Source organism: Suricata suricatta, chromosome 4 (genome assembly GCF_006229205.1).
Source record: "Suricata suricatta isolate VVHF042 chromosome 4, meerkat_22Aug2017_6uvM2_HiC, whole genome shotgun sequence".
NCBI lineage: Eukaryota > Metazoa > Chordata > Mammalia > Carnivora > Herpestidae > Suricata > Suricata suricatta.
Window position 1 is genome coordinate 158458519 of NC_043703.1, and position 22271 is coordinate 158480789.

The following is a 22271-nucleotide window of genomic DNA, read 5'->3' on the forward strand; positions in this document are numbered from 1 at the left end:
AGGGAGGGACCTAGTGTGAAAAGCAAGTTGAGCCTTAAAATACAATGAATGCAGGGGCGCCTGTGCAGACAGCTCAGAGCCTGGAGCCTGTTTCAGATTCCGTGTCCCCCTCTCTCTCTGCCCGTCCCCCACTCATGCTCTGTTTCTCTCTGTATCAATAATAAATAAATATCAAAAAATTAAAAAATATATAATGAATACAAATTTCTGGATATTATTTATAAAACTTACTTTAATTTTCTCAAGGAACTTCATAATTTAAAAAATACACTCAATGTTCACTTGTTTTCCAATACACATTTTTATAGGCACATTTGATACATATGTGTCTATGTAAGCATGCACATGTAATAAAGTTCTATTCTACACGATTCTCTGGAATATTATAATTTGACATTATTATCACTATTAAAATGTTTTCCCCAGAGAGTTTCTATTTCACTTTTCTCAGTATTTTCTCCTTTTCTTGGATCTTGAAGATTTCTTTTTCGTTTCACTGTATTTTGTTTTAAAAAGTCTCTTTTCAATTAAGCTCACTTCTTCGTGGAGAGAAGAGGTCTTTATTCTTAGCAGGAAGGAGAAGAGGTTTATTATAAACTGGTAACTCAGAGAGAAGTTTGATTCTTCATAGGTCGTCACGTGCTTACAATAGCTAGAGAGGGAAGGAGAAGGCAGCAGTTACCTTACAAGGGCCACGTGGTTTCGTTCGCGTCTTTCCCTGACCCCCCCCCCCAAACAACCTAGCAAGTCTATTCGGTTAGGCTTAGAACAGCACTTTGAGTTGGAAGGAAACTTGGAACACTGGGCAAACTCCTTAGTTTTAGGGGGCAACATGTTGGCACCACCCACGGCTCCCACGTCGGGGGGGGGGGGGTGCCGGTGCCCCAGGGCCAGGCCTCACGACTCGTCCAGCCGTCCTTCCGTCCCACGTGGACTGCTCTTCCGAGCACGCTCAAGGCCAACTACAGCACACACAAAGGGATTCTGGGCATATTTTTTAAAATAAAAGAAAATGAACAATCCCTAATCCCCGCCCAAAATAAGACATCAGACTTGATCATGTAGCCTGCAATCTTGTGCCTATTATAGAAACAAGTTTACAAAGCAATTTCGCTTATCTTAAAAGCAGTAGAGTCTGAATCGGAGCAGATCTCCAGCTGCCACCAAATCTCTAATTTCGGATCTCGGCCCGATGCTAACTCCCCGTCTCTAACTCTCCCAACGTGTGGGCAGCCTGGGCACAGACGAGCTAGTCTCACGGGCTATAATCAGGAAGATGCAGACTATGGGAAATTATACAGGACAAAAGACGTGGATTCTTCAACAAGTCATTTTTGCCCTGCAAGGGGTAAAAAAAAAAAAAAAAAAAAAGGCATAAAAGGGGAATTTAAGAACTATACCTTGGCTGCTTGCAGTGTGTGAAGCCTTATTTGGACTGAAATACAATAAAAATTTCATAGCAACTGGGAAAATCTAAACATTGACTGCATGTTTGATAGTGTTAAGGAATTACTATTAGGTTTTAAATGTCTGATTAATGTTATTGTGGTTTTGTTTTGAACACCGCGACATGTGAGACACGCTTCCAGAGAATCTGGAGGTGGCGGTGGGGGCGGGGAGCAGCCGGCGCGGCTGAGGCAAGTCCCGTCACGCCAGGAACAGTCGGAGCCGGACGACAGGTATGTGGAGCGGGGTTCGCTGTACTGGTCTATTTGTTACCAGACTTGAAAATTTCCATAATAAAAAGCTTAAAAAACAAGTAAACAACATATTCAGGATATGAACGTTTATGATTTCTATAACATATATGGCCCTAGGTTCCTGAAAGTCAGTGTTTGCACCACAAAACTCGGCCCCTGCCAGTTGTGACAATGGAAAGCTGTACGTGGTTCTCGGGCCTGCAAACCGGAGGGGGTGACAGGGCCTACCCCCGAGAGGGGACCCGAGTGTCGAATGAGAACATACATGAGCACTTAACCCTACGGCTGGCACGTAGGAAGGGCTCAAAAATGCTCACTCCCACTATACTCCTTTCAAGCTGAATCCTGGCCTCATTCACAACCGGCAGACTGCCGTAACGAGACGCCACAAAGGCGGCCCTGCCGGCGCCCTGACTGGTCTAACAGAGACCCAGCAGAAGCCGGCGGCACAGATTCTCACCAAGTGGTGGCCTCTTGCTTTGCTTTTAAATTTCAGCTGTTGTAAGAGGGATTCTTTCACACGGTTACGACAAAAAGGGTAAAATATTGTTTCTCTTACCTGGGGAGGCTCTGACTCTACACCAGAAAGATAAGAAAAGGCATAAAAATTATTTGCTCCCATAAGGGCTTTTATTTTTAAGTTGAATCACTAGTAACACCTTATAAGGATTATACTGTTTATCACAAACTCAGAAGACGATCCTAGAGTTATAAGCCATAAGACCGAATATAACATACAATGGCTCATTATTGCCAAGTATTCTGCTGGGCATAGAACACGGGCAGCTGATGCTCCTGGAGCTCTGACACGGAAGATCAGTGAGTGTGCCAAAGGATGGTACGAGAATGTGTTTACACTAACCATCTCCTGTCAAGGGAGAAGCACAGGTTTACATTTAAAAGAGGCGGCAGCAGGAAGGTATACTTGAACTTCCTTATGAGAGCTTCCTTACGAGAAGTTCAAACGTATGCAAAAATATAGTTTCCCAAGTCTGCATATGTACAAAACTAAATAAACTGTGAACACAAGTTAATGTTTTGGTGGTCTAAAATAGGTTCAAATTTGGCGTATGACATATTTGAGTACTGCTTATTGTTTTTTACCATAGTTCAAAATACTAGTTAAAATTGGGGCGCCTGGGTGGCTCAGTCGGTTAAGCGTCCGGCTTTGGCTCAGGTTGTGATCTCACAGTTCATGGGTTCGAGCCCCACGTCAAGCCCCGTGTCAGGCTCTGTGCTGACAGCTCGGAGCCTGGAGCCTGTTTTGGATTCTATATCTCCCCTCTCTCTGACCCTCCCCTGCTTGCGCTATCTCTGTCTCTCAAAAATAAATTAAAAACATTTAAAAAAACACTAGTTAAAACAAAAATTTTTAAATTCAAATAAAAAATTTTTGTCAAACAAACAAACACACAAGTCAGGGGGGGAGGGGACATCCAAAGCCCCTCCATGCTCTGGGGGCGGCAACCTGCAATGCTGCGGCTGTTCCTCTTCCCGAGGAAGGCGGGGCAAGCACCCACTCCTCACAGGGAGGTCAAGGGCAGACACCTGCTCCGCCAGCGCCTACGACAGGTCTTCAGGCCGAGCTGACCGTCAGCAGCGGGCCTACTGACAGGCGGGCACCTGTGGAAATGTGAGGCCTACGAAGGGCCTTTCGACTCGCTAAGACGCTGGCTCTGCCCCCCATCAGGACAGACAGCCTCTCGTCGGAAGCGGTCTGGCCCTCCTCTGCCGAGCCCCCAGGGGTCTGACACAGGACGTCTGCGTCTGCCTGACCGGCGTCCCTCTGTGTGACAGCGTTCTCTAGGCAGCGGGCGGTCTGCTCCCCTCAGCGCCAAAACGTCTCACCCCACCCACCCCGTACGGACGCCTTTTAAGGCCGCGCTGCGTTGCTCGGTTATCTTACCCAGCAGCCTCGGCATCACGCGCGTCAGCCTGCACGGTCGTATTGCCAGCTGTCCGTGCTTCCTGCACCCACGAGAGCGCCCGGCCAAGGGAAACAGCCCGTGGCTCGTGCTCTGTGCTCAGACCCCGTCAGGCCTCTGGGTACGCGGGGCGGCCGTCCCTCGCGCTTGCTGCCAAGAGGCCTGCCAGCAGAGCGCCGGGCAGTCGCCCTCCTACTTTGCTCCTTCTGACGCTGAGGCGTCTGGAAACCAGACGGCTCGGCCTGACGGCCGCGCCCCGAAAGGCAGCGCGAGCGGGCCGGGGGCGAGGGGCTGAGGGGCCTAGTGAGGAAAGCGCGGCCGCTCTAGTCGCGGCCACGGCCCCCTGAAGCCTCTCCTGCTGACTCTGCTTCCACGCCATGGTCGAAACAGGCCAGGTGACAGAACTGTGGTGCGAAGCCGCCCTCTCACAGGTGCTTCGTCTACAGGTTATCAGCTGTCTCGCCGCTGACTGTACCAAGGCCTCTTTGTGACTGTCCCCTATCCCGCGACGTCTGTGAAGAACATCTAGAAGCGCGCTGACGGTGCCAAGGGGAAGGCGTGCACAGGCCTGACTGCGGGCGGACGAGACGGCAGGGCGCCAGGTCCCCACCTCCTACCCGCCGGTCTCTCGCGGGAGCTTCTCGCCGGCCAGGACTACGACCTTTTCTCTTCCTTTTGGTGAAATCTGAAAAAGTCCTTGCACTGACCACTGCAAAGGAATGTGTCACCTCAGACACGGCGCTGACGCCGGGGGCTGGGTTCCAGCATTTCCCTGTTGCCGCCCCTCAGTCATACTAGACTCGGCTTGTTTTTTTAAGTATAAATTTTAATACAGATGACTTCGTTTTGTTATGTCCTATTGTATTTTCTACAGTTTACTTATCTTTGATTGATACTCAGGAAGAGAAACTCTTGAACAGAAAATTAGTTTTACTGAAAACAACGATCATAGTTATCATTAACCGAGATTTACTAGGTGACGGACACCAAACATCTCATTTAATTCTCATCTCTGTTTTCCATTAATTCCTTCAACAATAACTGGTGCGCATCTGCCATGTGCGAGGCCCCATTCCAGGCTCTGAGAATTTCCATTAATTCATGAAGACAAAGTCCCTGCACCCAAGGACCTTGTATTCTATTCTGGTGTGAGAAGGCAGACAGATATGCAAAATGAATATATAATAATCTACTCAATAGTGACAAAAACTATAATTAAAAAATAGGCAAGGGGAATAGAGGGTGATGAGGTGTGTGTGCGTGCGCGTGTGTGCATGTGTGAGAGGGTGGGGGGTGGTTGGTGCTAGTTCAGACAGGACGGCGAAGTGAAATTAGAGCAAAAGCTTGACAGAAGTGAGCCCCTGGGGATACGCGGAGGAAGAACATTCCAAGCTGGAGGCACAACGGGTGCAAAGGCCTGTGTGGAGTGTGCTTGGAGAGCTCCAGAAGCAGCGGGCAGGCGGGCATGGGCAAGGGCAGTGAACACGGAGAAAAGGAGGGGAGCAGGGAGGTCAGAGGGCTCTGTGGGGTCTCCTGACTTTACCCTGAAGGAGCCAGGGGCCCCTGGAGGTTTTGAGAAGACGAAGAAGATCGGTGTCACACGCGGTCTGTGCCCTGGGGAAAGCAGAAAGGTCGGAGCCCGTCCCTAACTCAGGCGAATGCTGCTTCCACCCTGGGGACGACAGGGCCATGAGGGGTGCATGGGGGACCACAGCCGCCGCATTAGCACGTCCTCCTGGCGACCGGGAGACGGCCTGGCAGACAGCCGCTGTGTGTAAAGCCCAAGTTTAGCAGAAGATGAACTTAGTGTAAAAGTATAAAGTCACCATGAAAAAGTCTTTATATTCTAAAGCTCTTCCCAGCTTTGCTGAGATATTAGGGACCCGACTCAGGTGAGGTTGAAAGCGTGCCACGCGCACATCGTGGAGGATTAGTGCAGGACGGGGAGCGACGCTCCCAACCAAGACGCAGGGCGGGAGTTCCGATGTTCGTGATTACACGCCCGGCATCTTCTAATTCCAACAAGTTACCTATCTGGTCCTCCTGATAGCTCTAATTTTGCGTGACTTTTTTAAATTAGCAAAGAACGCTACTTCACGCCAAACCAGAGACTGCACGTTTCTTATCCCGTGACTCGCAGCAGCAGCACGTACCTCCGGCAGAACTTCTGCGTGCTCAGCCAGTACAGCGAGTTCGCGGGGGCCAGCGACGGGCCTTTCTTCTTCAGCACCGCCTGCAGGCTGTGGCCGTGGAAGCAGGGTCGCGCCGCGCCGCCTTCAGCCCAGTTGAACTGAAAACTTGAAGGCCTTTTTCTCTCAACAGTTGGTGTCGAAGCAACCAATGTGCTAAATTGCTTTTGTAGATCCACCACCATTTCTGGAAATGTAGGAAAAAAGGAAAGGAATAAAATGAAAACTAAAGTTAAATCACAGATGACGCCTGTAGTTTGCTTGTTAGTAACGTACTAATGGTGGCTTCTGAGTTTTGATAAATGCACCACTATAATGAAAGTGGAGAACAATAAGAGAAACTGAGGCTGGGTGAGGGACATTGGGGAACTACTGAAAAAAGATGAAAATGGTAAATTTTATGTTACGTATTTTTACCACAATTAGGAAAAAAAAAAAAAGAAATCAACAAGAAAACCTAAAGGCAATTCTCCAAACCAAGAGTTCTGAACATCATAGAAATATGAAATTTCAGATTTTGGTGGGAACTTAAGATTTGTTTTTAAAAATGTGACATTCCTGAAATAGATCATCATGGCGATTTCTTGCAGATGATGATGTTTAATTGTGCATCGAAACACTTGTCGAAGAAGTAAAAAAACTCCTTAGGCACTTACTTTCTTTTTTAAGTCTACTTATTTATGTATGCAATCTCTACACCCAAAGTGGGGCTCAAACTCAGAACCCCGATATCAAGAGCAGCACGCTCTCCGTCCGGGCCGGCCAGGCACCCAGGCACTCCCTTTCCGAGTCGAGGTGCTGAGCCCCCCACAGTGGCGGCGCGCGGGGCGCTGGGTGCGCGCAGCTCACCTCTTCTTTTATACACCACGGCTCTGTCAATGGACGAGTGGTAGAGGGGCTTTTCGCTTTTCCACACGTACCTGTACGACACGGAAAAACACGTGGAGCCCGGTGCGGAAGACACGGACTTAACACAGTTCAAGAAGTTTCTCTGAAGCACCCCCTCAGTGTCATAGCTCTGCCTTGGAAGGACCTCCTGACACGGGTCAGAGCTTATGTCACAGATGAAAGCAAGTGGCACTGAAGGTGACAGCAAGCCGAGAGAATGACATACTTGTCCCCAAACCCTCCCAGGTGTCGTAAGATCCTGAAGAAGCTATTAGTTACACAAAAATGCAGAAATGGTTTCCTTTACTGTAAAATTCTCTCGCTGTCTGTTCTGAAACTACCTGAGAAAGAAACGTCCCCCTGCCTTTGCCCAACTGCCCTGCGCTGAGGGTTAAATCAGAGGTGCCCCTGACTCCGGTAACGCACACGAAGTGAACAGTCAGACCAGGCTTCTGATGTAGGGATGCGACCGATGTTAGTAAGTGACGGTTTCCCTGAAAACTATGTATGAACTCGATTTTAGAGAATCCCACCACATTAAAATACATCAGAGAGTTTGTCACTGAACCTGATCATAAATCAATCTGCGACTCTGCCAAGTATCTCTTTGTTGTTTATTTTCTTAAATAATAAATGGAACAATGCACTCAGGGGGGAAAATAAGAAAGAAGTTCCCTACATGTTTTAATCCCAATCCGTGGATAATCCGGCTATTAAAAATTCCTTGTGGGGCGCCTGGGTGGCTCAGTCGGTTAAGTATCCAACTTCAGGTCATGATCTCATGGCTCGTGAGGTCGAGCCTCACATCAGGCTCCGTGCTGACAGCTCAGAGCCTGGAGCCTGCTTCCTGCTTCGGACTCTGTGTCTCCCTCTCTCTGGCCCTCTCCTATACACGTGTTCTCTCTCTTTCGCTCTCTCAAAAATAAACATTAAAAAAATTTAAAAATTCCTTGTGAATACCCAACCTAGATAGATTTTCTTATGCATTTATAATAAACGTCTACACAGGTGGCAATTATGCTATAATCAAGGAAGCATGACTTCCTTGGGGTCATGCGCCTAGAAAATGGGAAGCCATTGAAAATAACTTTTAACTGTCTACACACTCCTTCTTTAAATTTGCACTTTACCTTGCTTACCCCTTCCCCAAACCATTAAGGCTACAGAAAACAGAGGCACGCCATGAAATCCTAATGTTTTCTGCGGGAATCTGTGGGCTTCCCTCCAGGCTTCCATTTCCCAACTATTAAAAACTAAGGCATAATTTACATTCAACCCCCCACCCCTCGCTCAGACACACACACACACAGTTGTGTAACGACCACCGTGTGTACAGAGCAGGCCCCTCCATCCCAAGTCCCTCAGGCCAACCCCCTCCACGCTCCCGCATCCCCGATCTCAGGCAAGTGCTGACGTCTGTCCATCTCTCTAGTTCAGCCTTCCTAGAATGCCCTCCAAAGGGAACCACACCATATGTAACCTTCTGAGACTTCCATCCAGCAGAACGCACTTCAGTCATTCAGGCCGGGGATGTGCCCGAAGGTTGTTCCTTTCGCGGCTGACCAGTATCTCACTGCGCAGACTCCGCTCGGTGTACCCATTCACCAGCTGAAGGCATTGCTGCCACTTTTTGGCCATTGTGAACGGAGCCAGCACAAACATTCGAATGGTGACTTCTATGTGAAGCTGTCATTTTACTTGGGTACACGTGTAAGAGTGAAAACTACTACATAGTGTAATTAATGTTTAAATGTACATTTAACTTCATGAGAAACTGTCACACTTCCAAGATGGCTGTGCCGTTCTGAATTCCCACATTTGGTACGGTGGGTTTTTTGTTCATTTCACTTTGTTTTTGGCCTTTCTAACTGGTATGTAAAGTATCTTGTTGTGGTTTAAATTTGCGTTTCCCTATTAACTAATGACATTGAGCATCATTTCATACATCTTTAAAAAAAATTTTTTTAAAGAAGGTAAGTTGCTTTTTGAAAAATGTTTGTTTACTTTTGAGAGGGAGTGAGAAGGGGAGACCCCGTGTGGGTGCACAGGGGGAAGGGGCAGAGAGAGAGGGAGACAGAGACTCCCAAGCAGGCCCTTTGCTCAGTGCAGAGCCCAACATGGGGCTCAAACTCACCAACCATGAGACCATGACCTGAGCCAAAGTCTAGAGTTGGAGGCTTAGCTGACTGAGCCCCCGGCTGCCCCCGACATCTTTAGTGAAGTATTTAGTGAAGTTCAAATCTTTTGTTCATTTAAAAACCTGTGGGGGTTTCTGTCTGTCTCTTACTGGATAAGGATGCTTTCTATATTCTAGATACAAATCTTTTCTTGCCCACTGTATGGGCCTCTTAGTTCTCATCCTCTCAGTGTGTTCTGAGGAGCAGATTCTTTCTTCTGATGAAGTCCAATTTATAGTTTTCTTTCATGGGTCACACTTCTGGTATCACATCTATGAAATTTTGCCTCACCCAAAAGCCTGCAAAGATTTTCTGCACTTGCTTTTAAATCTTCCATAATAACTGGAAGTCATTGAAACAGCCTCTTAAGCTGTTATTAGGTTTTCAACTACTGTTTATTGGTGGTTTTCATAATCTCATACATAGTGACCTATACTTAGCTACAGGACACTTTAATAACGTTCATCTGACAACATGGAAGACGGTGTTCAGCATAACGGGAGAAAAAAATTACAAAGCTATGTCAACAGCAGGGGCGGGACGGGGTGACACAGCAGGTGGTCAGCAGTGACTGACAGACAGTATCTCACTTAGCTCAAAGCAGTCACTCAGAGAAGGATTTTGGTAAGCGATCCCCTGGACAACCTCTTCCCTGGTCCCTTTTCTCCCTGGAAGATGCCATTTTGGAAACAGACATCCTCTCTTTGGTCATTAAATTCTCCCCGAAAGAAGCTAAAAGTCAGGAAGTCTTTGATGTGCAACTGAACGCTGAAATGTCAATCTGGGCTCTCCTGGCGACGTCTGCAGTGTAAGCCGGTGCCCGGTTTGCGCTAACCCGTGCCCCGTCACCGCTGAACGCCTAGCCTCTTGGGGCGGCCAGGACAGCCCCGCGGGCGCCGTACAGAGCAAGGCCCAACGCCCGGTCCTCCGAGACGACCTGAGACGACGGGACGGACTCCCGCCCCTGCTGCTCGTGTGCCCACCGGGACCCACTGGCTGAGGCCCTTCCTTCTCCGACGAGAGGGAGGAGGACCCGGGCCCCTGGCTTCTCCATCACTGCGGGCCGGGCCGAATAGTGGGATGCGGCCCGCCTCTCCCAGCTGGGCAAGGAGCCTCCCCCCACAGCGCTTATGCATCTCCCTGACCTGCTTCTCTATTTAGAAGCTCTCTTCAATCAGAGGAGAAATAATTCAATTCTAACTGTGAAAATTGAAAGTAGCTCTTGAAGCACAAAGCAGGCATTATTATCCATATTTCACTGATCAGGAACCTGGAGCTGAATGAATTGCCATTTTAACTAATTTCAAGAGCCTTGATTCTTCTCAAAGTACATAAAAGTAGTTGATCGAATGAGGATTATTGTTAAGTTTACATAAAATACAGAGATTAAGTTTTTCTTCAAAGTCTTGTAAAGACTCGAAGTTCTAAGAATTGATATAAAACTCTTCAAACTAGAGATTAATAGAAATATACTCTACGTTATATTAAATATAATGTCTATGAAAATTTACAAGCGAACTAAATTTCAATGCACTGAGGCTAAAGAACTAAGAAACTTGCCCATGGCCACACAACTAGCCCGCATGCGATCAGGATTCAAACCCAGCTCTGTGTGCCTGTCCACGCTCTTTCCTCTCTATCACAAGGAACCTACACCAGAAAGAGAGCTCAAAGTCAAATGGCGAGCCTGACTGAATGAAATATCTTCCTTCAGCGTTCTCCTGTTCTGCTTTTTGTAGGGATCTTCATTCGGGAGGGAACATTCTAATCGCTTGTGTCAGGCTGATATTTGTAGTCTTTGTCATATTGGAAAGCAGATGAAAAGTGTTCAACTTTGAGAAAGGGGAAGAAGGAGGAATATTAGAAATGGAGGTGAGACTCACGCAAATTATAAAAAACCAGTCACTACACACACTGTGGCGCTCTGGCTGGGGTCCCGGGGTAGAAGCAGGACACTGATGGGAACACCAGTGAAATCCAAATAAAATCTGGAGTTTGGTTAATAGTAACACAAAGCAACATAGTTGGTGAGAATACAGGGGCTAGTATACCTAGAAAAAACGTCAGAGTGCTGAGGAGTCTAAGTGGCGGAACTTCAGCTCTCAGAGACAAGGTGACAGACTTGGAGACGCACTAGGAAAACCCTGACCTAGAAAAGGTCACATACTTCGCCCTGGCTTCCTCCCACTCTTGTTTTTTCTCATCAATAGCTCTCTTCATAACCTGGTACCATTTCCGGAAATCAAACCATGGCTTATCTGGAAGAAATGAAATCCATTGATTAGCAACCAAATGGGTCACATACCTTGTCCATTTGAGTCTTCATTCATTGGCACAAGTAAACATTATGGAGTCAGCACTTGGTAAATTAAGGAGTCGCTGTCTTGGTACTCCAACGTGACCCCTGAGCAATCCGTCACTAGGTTCCCACCTGCATGGTGGCCCTAACTAGATTATGCTAAAACCATCTTTTTATATGTTTGTTTCTCCTAGATTTGACTGTCACCTCCTGGAGATGGAGAGGACATGTTTCAGTTGTCACTCCACAATCATGCGCCTTCCTCCCGACCCAGTGTGTCTGGCATGTGGGGATGCTCCAGTATGCCTGAGGACACTTCTAAACTAGGACAAATGATTGATAAACGTGTGAAATGGCACTGGATTAGCTGAATCCAGACTTCCAGTTTCATCAGTCCTTACTCCTGTCCTTCCCAATCTGTATCCACATCCAGAGAATCTAGAGGTAAGAAAGGGGACTGGATTGGAAAGCTGGGATGGGTGAGTGCTCAAGATTCAAGGTGAGAGGGACAACAGAATTGAATGTAGTCAGATATAAAAATCCACTCCTTACTCTTTTACTCAATCCACATGGGGAGATGGAATGATGTGGAGGGGAAAAAGTTAAAGGTAAATCAGAAAAGAGGATTACAGAGTGAGGGAGTCAGCAAAACAGAAGGCTGGCAAAAGGAAAATGGCCAAGTGAAAGATTGATTTTTTTAAGTCAGTTTATTAGCTTATTTATCTTAAGTAATCTCTACACCCAACACGGGGCTTGAACTAACGACTTTGAAATCAAGAGTTGTATGCTCTTCTGAATGAGCCATCCCAGGTACCCCAACACTGAATTTTTTATATATTTTCTAATGAAGACAGTCTCCTTCCATATGTACCTAAGGATCTTTCCAGATGGTCAATATCATCATCAGTGAATTCAATATGGCCTCACAGACCATGTGCCGCAGAGGGGCAGGAGCTGCCGAAACAGTGATCAGGACAGGGAAAAACTATCGTGATTAATACAACACAAAGTTCTGTGACCGTCACTAAGTCACAACTTCTTTAAACCTCAAGTTCCTCATCAATAATGTGGAGAGGCAGGGGGCGTGGACAGCAGGGGAGCAGAGAGAGTGGGGAACAGTGACACTCACCCTGCTGACAGGGTGGATTTACCCTGAGCATCACAGGGGCGATGACATGTCAAAGCGCTCTGGCTACTCTAAATGTCAACACAGTCTGTAATGGCCCTTTAGCACGAGAAGGGACATTAGAAGACATTTTGTTCTACCTTCGACTCTGGGTTGAGGCTGACATGAAGCAATGTACAGAAGGAAGTACTCTGCACCTATTCTCGAAAGAAGTCACAGACTGACTCCTACCATTAAAGCCAATGTGTGTGCAATCTTGAAAAAGAGAAAAAAATAAAGTCAAACTCTTAGAGAGTAGAAAAGTAGTTTCCAGGGGCTGGGGTGGGAGATAGCAAGAGGTTGGGAAAAGGGCACAAAGTTTTGGCTCTAAGATAAATAAGGTCTGAAAATCTAATGTAAAACATGGTGACTGTAGTTGATAACACTGTATTATATCATAGAAATCTGTTAAGGGGATAGGACTTAAATGTTCACACTCTCACACACACACACACACACACACACACACAGATTAAAGTGTGAGGTGATACATGTGTTAATTTACCAGATGAGAGAATCCTTTCACAGTGCAAACATATATCAAATCACCACAATATGCACTTTAAATATCTTACAATTTTATATGTCACTTAAAGCTAAAGTTTTCTAAAAAAACAACGAACATAAATCCCAGTGAGGGAACTAAGAAACTGGAATTGAATTTAAGAATTCATACATTTTCCAAACCTCACTGAATTGCTCCTAGGCCAGACACTATGTTAGGCACTAAAGATACATTAAAAAAAAGAAGAAAGATATGGTCCCTCCGTCTGGAAGCTTCCAACTGACCTCTATCGCTCCATCATTTATGCTGTCCTTACTCTCGGCCAGCTATTCCCAGCGCTTTCTAGATCCCGGCCACCCACCAGGGCTACACACGCCTCGTCCTCCAGCTCGAAGTCCCTGCGCTGGACACCTGACAGCAGTCTGCTCGGGAGCAGTTTGGCCGGAGTGTAAGTCTGATTTGGGGAGTGGAGAGGTCACGAGCAGGCATGAAGAGAAGGTAGAATTTAGAAGAATAAAGGTGGATTTGCCAGGGCTTGAGGGGGTTGGGGGGCAAGAAGGAAAACATTTCCGGTACACGGACCAGTGGGAGCGAAGGCTGAGGCATCAGAACAGATGACCCAGTCCCGGAGCGGCCGGCGCCTTCGTGGTCCCGTGAGAAGCGGGCCTGGAAATGCGGGCCGGTTTCACACACAGGGGGAAATCACTGACGCTTAGCAGCTACATGTGTAATTAGATGATTGTATGAAGAAATAATTCTGGCATAAGGAACAGTTTGTATACATGTGTATGTATATGTGTACTTGCATATTTTTCAAGGTTTCGTCCTTTTTTTGTTGCTTCTTTTAATCCATCACTTACACAAACATCACTTTGAAGTTGAATGATAAAAAGTTAAGTACCTTCTTTGTTGTTTTCATTATATTTCTCAGCAATATTAGACAAAGACCTGAAAACACCAATAAGCAAGTCAGTTTATTTAGAAGTCACTTCAAAGACAGCTATACTTTGAATTCTTCGGAAAGAAAAGTGCAGAACAGTACTTGAAACCGATGCCAACTTTCAATGGCCAAGCAACCCCTGTACATCCTGCCACCTGCCATTCAGGAGCGGGAGGGGTGACACGTTAAGATTCCTTTCCTTTCCAAGATAATCTTTGAAGACACACAGCGCCAGGAGCCTAAAGGCATACAGATAAAGTGCTACAGGATTCTTAAGGCTCTGTCTATGGTGATTTAAACTCCGGAATCAGCGAAGCAATGAGAACACGTGTATCTACCTAAAAACGGCAATAAAACACAAGACAAACAACTTGCTAAGGTAGAATTAAACCTCTGACAACTAGCTGAGTCAAAATTCATGTCAGAAGTAATTGGTGCTACTGGTCCGTGTTCTACTGGAGGTTATATGTGGATTCCTTTACCTCGAATAATGAGGGAAAACAGTACAATGTCTTCCTGGTAAAACTGACGCGCACTCACCACTCTGCACTGTCATCCAACAAGAAGAGCAGCTTCAGTACGACCACGATAACAGCTGCGGCTTGGGCATCGTATTTAACAGTTTTTGCCATTTTAGCTATGGGATCAAAGGTCAGGAAATCCACGTCTCCGATTCCTGTCATTTTTACCACTTGACAGGTTAAATCATTCATTTCATCTGTTGAAGAAAAACAACAGCAACATGTGAAATAAATTCTTTGCCTAACTAGACCATGCTCACAATAAGCAGCCCTGTGAGACAAGTTTTGTCATCATCATATTTAACCATGTGTTAAACATAGTACTGTGCTAGAACTCAGAGACACACATTTTGTGAATAAAATAAACCAAAAAAATGATATCTGTATAGAAACACGAATGGTGGAATCTTGGAGAGGCACAGCTTTTCCTATTTGGAGTTTCTAAAACATTACCATTTACCGGACACATCTGGTACCTGATTCACAGCCACACACTAGTTTTCTATCGCTTCATACAAGTTTCTTCTCTGTATTTCTTTTTAAATATTTTTTAATGTTTATTTATTTTTGAGAGACAGAGAGAGTGCCAGTGGGTGAGGAGCAGAGAGAGAGGGAGACACAAAATCTGAAGCAGGTTCCAGGGCTCTGAGCTGTCGGTAGAGCCTGATGTGGGACTCGAACTCATAAACTGCAAGATCATGACCTGAGCCAGTCAGCACTCAACCAACTGAGCCACCCAGGCGCCCCTCTTTTCTGTATTTCTATAGCAACTTGCCACTTATTTGAAACTAACTCCCGTTTAATAAGACCAAGAGCCTCTCTAGGAATGCACACTCACTCGCAGGCTGATGCCCTGGCCAGTGCGCTGGAAGGCTCAGTGCGGATTGAACTTGACGTAGGGCTTTCCCTAAGAAATTAGATGATCAGTTTAGCCTCCATCTATTAATGGAGGCTGAGTAATGTGGCACTTGGAACCAGAAAGCCTAGCTCAGGCCTATATATTTAGGCTCTCCAATGATTAGCTTTACTAAGTACGTAAGGTATACAACATTCTATTTTAATTTTCAGTAGAAGAGCTATTATTTATAAGAGGATAATGAACTGTAAAAATTAAATTGCAATCCCACCCACGGATCCAGTCGCTGTGTCCTGTTGACTTTATTTCCTTCTCTATCCAAGAGCAAGCGCACGAACCGGACACTTGCCGTGAGCCTGCCTGGGTCAGTTCCGGTCTGGTAAGCCCGTGTGTTCCTATTACATCTGTGTATTATACCGGTATTACATCTGTGTATATATATGTTACCACGTATTTATGTTTATTTGTAGTGTTAAAGTTCCACTACACAATTTTGTATATTGCTTTCTTAACATATGCCTTTTCCTTCCCTATTAAAAATATATATTCAATCACATATTCTATATTGCTCAAGCAATAGGATAGCCACACTATGTTTGTATTTTCTCTTAAGACTATAAGTCCTGACTTTCTCACATTTCTTGTTTAGCAAGAAATTCAGGAACGAGTTCCGTCAGGTTACCCGTGTCTTGGTACACTGGGAACACGGTCTAGCGAGGCTGTCTTCCCGTTTTGTGTTTTGTCGCCTCAAAGAAGAGTTCACTGGGACCCGACCAGACTTTGATCTCCATTGTTTTAGGGACTGGAAATAGCATTATGTTACCAAACAATAAAAACATTACCAGAGGTGAGCTTCTGGGATATATTTTAAATTAGAATTCATTGTGTAATAATCATGCTTCACGTCAATGACAAGGCAGTTTTTCTTGGAAGGAGGGCGCCTGGGTCATTAAGAGCACACACTGAAACACTGGTGCTTTCAGTGCACGCAGCAAACTTACTGTAAAACCAAGCATATCCCTCGGATCAAGACAGAACTCTTTAATTTCTGAACAACGTCGTTTTAACCTCGTTAAATGGCCCAAAACATTTTAAGAAAGGATTGTGAAATTAAGCTTCATGTTACTATGGAGCCTGTCTGGTGGCTCTAATAGTCAGTGATTTGAGAGGATTTTGTATTTTGTTCATTATAACTACAATTCGGTAACGCTTCCTTACCACACACACCACACACTTACCAGGGAGATTGACTTCCATCAAGTATTTCATACACAAGAGGTTTGGATGAAGATAGCAGTCTTCAGTTATGTCTGGAAAACGTGGCAAATCTAAGAATTTGGCAATTTCAATCATTGTTTTATAGATGTCCTCATACGTAGGCCAAGACTGCAATAAAGGATAGTCGAGGTAGCAGCTTTTGCAACATAAGTTATTTTTATAAAATATTTTCTGATTTTAAAAGCAACATGTATTCACGGAATAAAATTCCAAATGGGGAGAAAAGCGTTAAGGGGAAAACACCCCGAAATCCTTACTCTCCTAACTTAGCAGTTTAAAACCGTAATAACGCTAAATGAGAAAGCCACTAAAATTCCATTTGGCTCATAAAACTCTTACTGGCCTTCCCCGTGACAGAGCGAAATCACTACTTTTGCCAATCACTGAAGAACCTGGGGGAAGGGACAAAGCTGTGACCCAAACTGGAGTGACCGAGCGGTCAAGACTGCTCTACGGCGGGACCTTCTGCTCACACTTCCGAACCACACCCTCTCATTCACCTACAGATTCCTGGCTGACAAGTTCAGCTTACTGTGTCATCACGGTCCCAGGCTTCTAGAGGGCGTGAATACGAGGGCTTAGGTCTAAGAGGTAAAAATGCACAATTCAACTTCATACGCTCCCGGGTAACTACATACAAGCTTCTCTTATAGAATTCAGGAATGTCTATGAGCTAATATTAAGAGATTTATTCAGTTCACTTTAAGATCACCCCTGTAGTTTATTTGGTACGCTATTCTTAATTTTATCATTTATAAACATCCTTGAAATGAATACTACATGTAATTTCCCCTCATTTACTCATCCATTCACATAAAAAATGTTAAATCTAGAGTCTGCTCTATGCGAGGTACTTTGGGAAATGTAAAGATGAATAACACAGATGCCTTCAAGGAGTTTATAACCCAGAAAGGGAGAGAAGGTGTGCGAAAATAACTACAGTACAAAATAGAAAGTTATCAAGTAGCTCAAGTAAGATTTTTTGGAATTTCTCAGAAACTACCATTTAGGACACGGCCGGCCCCCGTTAAAACCGGGCCTAAAGACGACACTGTGGCAGCTGCGCGGCTGAACCTAAGCGGTGCGCGCACGTTCTTCGGCCAAGCAACTCCGCCCCCAGCTATATACCCCCGACAGACAGGTATGTGACATCCACATAAAGACGTGTGCCGGGCTCTCAACAACACTGTTTTCAAAAGCCCCAAGCTGGAAATGACCCAAATGCCATTAACGACAAGTAAATTTTGATACAGTCTCATAATGGAACTCTTGGCAGCAAGGAAACGAGTGCTCTGTCTGCAACGACACGGATGGACCTTCAGAACATCGTGTTAGAAGACAGACTCGAACGCCACAGAGAATGGCCCATGCGTACCAAGCACAACACTCAACGACTCGGCACCAGGCTTCTGTAGAGGGACAAGTCAGGCTGCGGACCGCCCTGGAGCAGGGGAGGTGACAACTAGAGTGAGCCCGAGGCGGGAGTTTCAGAGGTGCTGGTAATGTTTCTCCCTCTAGGGGGCTAGTTCAGGTCAGGGAAATTCATCAAGCTGATGCACATGTGTGATATCTTCTGTATGCTTACCTCAAAAAGGGGCAAGAAAACAAAGATAATACCAGCTAAATCAACTATTTTGTGTAATAGAACCACTTCATACTTAACTTCGTAGGAGAAATGATCTAACTGGCACAGAGTTGGAAACACCCTTGAAAGTGTTCGGCCCAACTTGACAAGACCCCTGGCAGGCAGGTTCCGGCCCTTCTTGCAAGTCTCCGGGGACTGGGACTCAACACCCTTCCCAAAGGTAGTCTATTCTACTGTTAATGGGCTTTATCATTAGAATGTTCTTCCCTGTTCTAAGCAAAAATTTTCCCAATCTATCAATAAAACAGTCAATTACCACCCTTCCCACCCTCCAACTTGCCCGTGAAAGTCCTGCTGTTAAATCATGCCTTGCCCATCTGTGTGAATGTCCCTGGGAGCCAAGCAGGCAAATGAAGATTTCTCCGTTAAATTTTACTTTGGCAAAGTCAGCTCATATGCAATTATGAAGCACAAGGAAATGCTTTATAATGGTACAGGGGATTTGCTTACAGAAAACAATCATACTGTTAATTTCTAGAATGTGTAACGATGTTTGACTTTACCTAAAGCTACAATCTCCTCTGTACTACATTTATTTTTGATACCATTATTTTAATATCTAAACTTTTGAATTTTACTGGGGAAAAAAGGCCTTTGGCATATTAACATGTAAGTGGTGGAAGAGTACAAGGTGAATGTCAGCCAGCCCAAAGTAGCCGTGCTGCCTTCTGAGTTTTTTCAAATGTTGAGACAGAACACTTCAACGTGTACATGGAAACATTGTAAATTGTACTCTAATCTGTGAATTTAAAAGAGAAAAAAGGAAAACACACTCTTATTGACCCGTGGGATGAACTGGTCTTTTTTCTTTATAAAATTAATTCATTTAGAAAAGGTGCTTCTTCATTTTGCACAAGTGTTGAAGTACCTTTTCAAGTTACGACAATTTGAACATTACTGACAAGATTTATGGCAACTCTAAGCCTTTTAAATAATGCAGGCAGGACGTGTAACTAAGCATTTTCATCTGCAAACAAAATAAACACTAGAGCGGTGAATGCTCCCCTTACGAAAAAAAAATCATCTCAAAAACCCAATCTGGTGTATGATAAACTCAGGACTAGTAACTGTACGGTCCTTAATGAGAAGGAATCTGGTAAGCTAAAAAGGTTTACTGTATTTTCAACTGTCCACACTAAGAGCTGATACATCCAACAAAATAGCTGCTGACAAACTGGCTATCATTCTTTCACATATGAACTGAGGATAAAATCATTATTAATAATGCAAATCTACAGATTTATGTTATGGTTTACAATTGATTCTAGATTCTCCTCATCTCAATGAAGTATAGTAGATATCACTTTCAAATATTTCATGTATTTTTAAACAGACTTTTCCTTTTTGATTAACACGGAAAACCTTTTTTTAAAAGGTGGCTAGATGGTTTTCAGTATCATTCCACTAAATGCTCACCAATCTGCTACAACTGTTACACACATAGCTTGTTTCCTTTTTTACACTATAAATAATGCCATGCATGTATTCTAGTAACTTAAATTTGATTATAAAAATAACACATGCTCGTTACAGAAAATTTATGGAACATAAAATACTATAATAAAGACAATAAAAAGTGCTCATAACTTAGAGAAAGCCACTGTTAGGATGTTGGAGGACTTTTCTCACAGCCCTTTGGGGCATATTCACATTTACAACACCAGGATTTCAATTCAACAGCCTCCTCAACACCTCCACTTGAGAAACTTCCCACTATATCAAAGGTGCAGGTTCCAAATTGAGTTCTTCATCTTGAATCCCCCTACATTTTCTTCCCCCATCCGTACTCCCTAGCCAGCCACAAACGCCAAGCACTTGGAAATCAGCCTTGGCAGCTCTATCTCCTTACACGCCACGTGCACCCGGACTGTCCACCTCAAGGCCGGGTCTGCAAGACTGCGACTCTTCACCACCTCCATGACCACTCCCTACTCTGAGCCTTCACCGCCCCAGCCCTGGGCTCCCAACCAAACAGTGTCTCCCATCTGCTTTTGTCTCTTTGAAGAGACAGCAAGAGTGATACTTCAAAATGAAATCTGATATGTCACTCCGCTACTAAAATCGAATAGCTCTCCTTGCTCTTAGGCTAAGCTCCCATCTGTCTGCGAACCTTTGTACACCCTGAATTAGCTGTATGTTTGTCTCCTAAATTTTCACCTAACATTGTATTTTGTATGTATTTTCTGATGTCATGAGATAGCCTTTAAACACCTCATTTTAAGTGACTGGAAAATATTCCCCTCTATGAATCGAACATTTCCTTATTATTGGACATTGATGTTAGATACACATTACACGCACACTTACTAAGCAGCTAAAGAGTTTTCATAGGCTGTTCCATGACTTAGGAAAATACTCATGGTACAACACTGAGTTTAAAAAAGCAAGAAAGAAATTTGTACGTAGTCTTCAATCCTAATTTTGCAAATATGTTAATGCATATTAAATAAGACAACTACACTAGCAAATGTTAATGGCATCCACAAGAAATTGGATTGTGGGTGATTTTTATTTCCTTCTTTATACATTGCATTGTTTTCTACATTTCTTTTACTCACTCTGAATATATTTTTTTCATAATAAGAAAAAAAGAAATATTCAAAACCCTATTACAGTGGTCTAAAAAGTTACACAAAGAATCACCATGCGGTAACAGCAAGCGCGTTTCTGTGTAGTTGCCCTAAAGAACTGGACGCAGGGACCCGACAGACATCTGTACGCTAAGATGCAGCGTTATCACTACAGCCAAAGGGGAAAACAACTCAAATGTCCAAGAATGAATGGATAAACAAATGTAATACTATTTAGCCTTCAAAAGCAGAGCGCATGGGTGGCTCAGTCAAGGTTACGCGTCTGACTTGAGCTCAGGTCATGATCTCACCGTCCATGAGTTCGAGCCCCGTGTCAGCCTCTGTGCTGATAGTTCAGGGCCTAGAGCCGCTTTGGATTCTGTGTCTCCCTCTCTCTATGTCCCTCCCCCACACATGCTCTGTCTCTTAAAAATGAATAAACATTAAAAAAAATTTTTTTAAAGTTTTTTCATTTCCGACAAGGCTACAACTTGGATATACCTTCAAGACATTCTCCCATGTCAAATAAGTCAGACAAAAAAGACAAGTACTGTATTACTTCACTTCGGTGCAGTACCAGCGGAGTCAAATCCACAGAGACAGAGATTAGAATGGTGGCCGGCTACCTAGCAGGCCTGGGGGGCTGGGCACAGCGGGGAGCTGGAGTCTAATGGGGGCGGAGATGAAGTCTGTAGAGATGGAACAGGTCTGGAGATGGTGGTGGTGCTTGCACCATACATGAATGTACTTAGTTCTGAACAGCACACTTAAAAATGGTTTAAGTGGTAAGTTTTATGTTATGTGTTGTCACAATTGTAATTTTTTAAACAATTTTTGTAGTATTTTTAAGTATTTATTTTGAGAGTGAGCACAAGTGGGGAGTGGGGGGGGGGGGAAACAGAGAGAGAGAGAATCCAAAGCAGGCTCCATGCTATTAGTGCAGAGCCCAACACAGAGCTCGATCTCCCAAACTGTGAGTTCCCAACTTGAGCCAAAATTAAGAGTCAGATGCTTAACCAACCTGGCCACTTAGGTGCCCCTACAATTTTTAAGAAGTATAAAAAATAACCTAAATAACATCTGTATAAAGGAAAAAAACCCCAGAACATATTAGAGAGGTCATAATTAGAAAGTTGAAGACTTAAAAAATCAACATATATAAAATCTACAAACATTTAAAATCTAATACTACTTGCTATTTCCTGCCTTTATTTTATATAAAATACCTTAACAATAGAACCTTACGTGGGTGAGATGGAATTTATGAAACTAATTATTAGCTGTGTAACACTAAGGTATGGGTCTGCCTTTACCCGAAGACAAAACATACAGAGCAAAAAGAACATAGAATGTCTGCAGAATCTCTTCGTCCAAAAATGATCATTTAACGGTTCTAGTAGGACTTGGAAAAGGAGAGTCCTGTGAGGGTCTCAAACGAGGGAAGATGAGAACTGAGTGTGGTTGGGGTGCCTCGGTGGCTCAGTCGGTTAAGCCTCTGACTTCGGCTTAGGTCCCGATCTCAGAGTTCATGGGTTCAAGCCCCACATCAGGCTTTGTGCTGATAGCTCAGAGCCTGGAACCTGCTTCGGATCCTGTGTCTCCCTCTCTCTCTG

General features: G+C 44.5%; 1 protein-coding gene across 2 annotated transcripts in view; it reads right to left on the reverse strand.

Annotated features, from left to right (window-relative positions):
• Positions 1-212: 212 nt before the first annotated feature.
• The window catches only part of TAF1B (TATA-box binding protein associated factor, RNA polymerase I subunit B), a 65824-nt gene continuing 43765 nt past the window's right edge, over positions 213-22271 (reverse strand). The window contains exons 9-15 of one of the 2 annotated variants that reach the window (XM_029938319.1): positions 16404-16551; positions 14329-14506; positions 13750-13796; positions 11047-11137; positions 6664-6734; positions 5779-6001; positions 213-652 (exon numbers count right to left, since the gene is read on the reverse strand). In XM_029938319.1, the coding sequence (XP_029794179.1) occupies positions 448-652; positions 5779-6001; positions 6664-6734; positions 11047-11137; positions 13750-13796; positions 14329-14506; positions 16404-16551 (963 nt within the window). In that variant the 3' untranslated portion in view covers positions 213-447. Of the gene's footprint in view, positions 653-5778; positions 6002-6663; positions 6735-11028; positions 11138-13749; positions 13797-14328; positions 14507-16403; positions 16552-22271 lie in introns of both variants that reach the window. The other variant, XM_029938318.1, reaches the window with a different exon arrangement.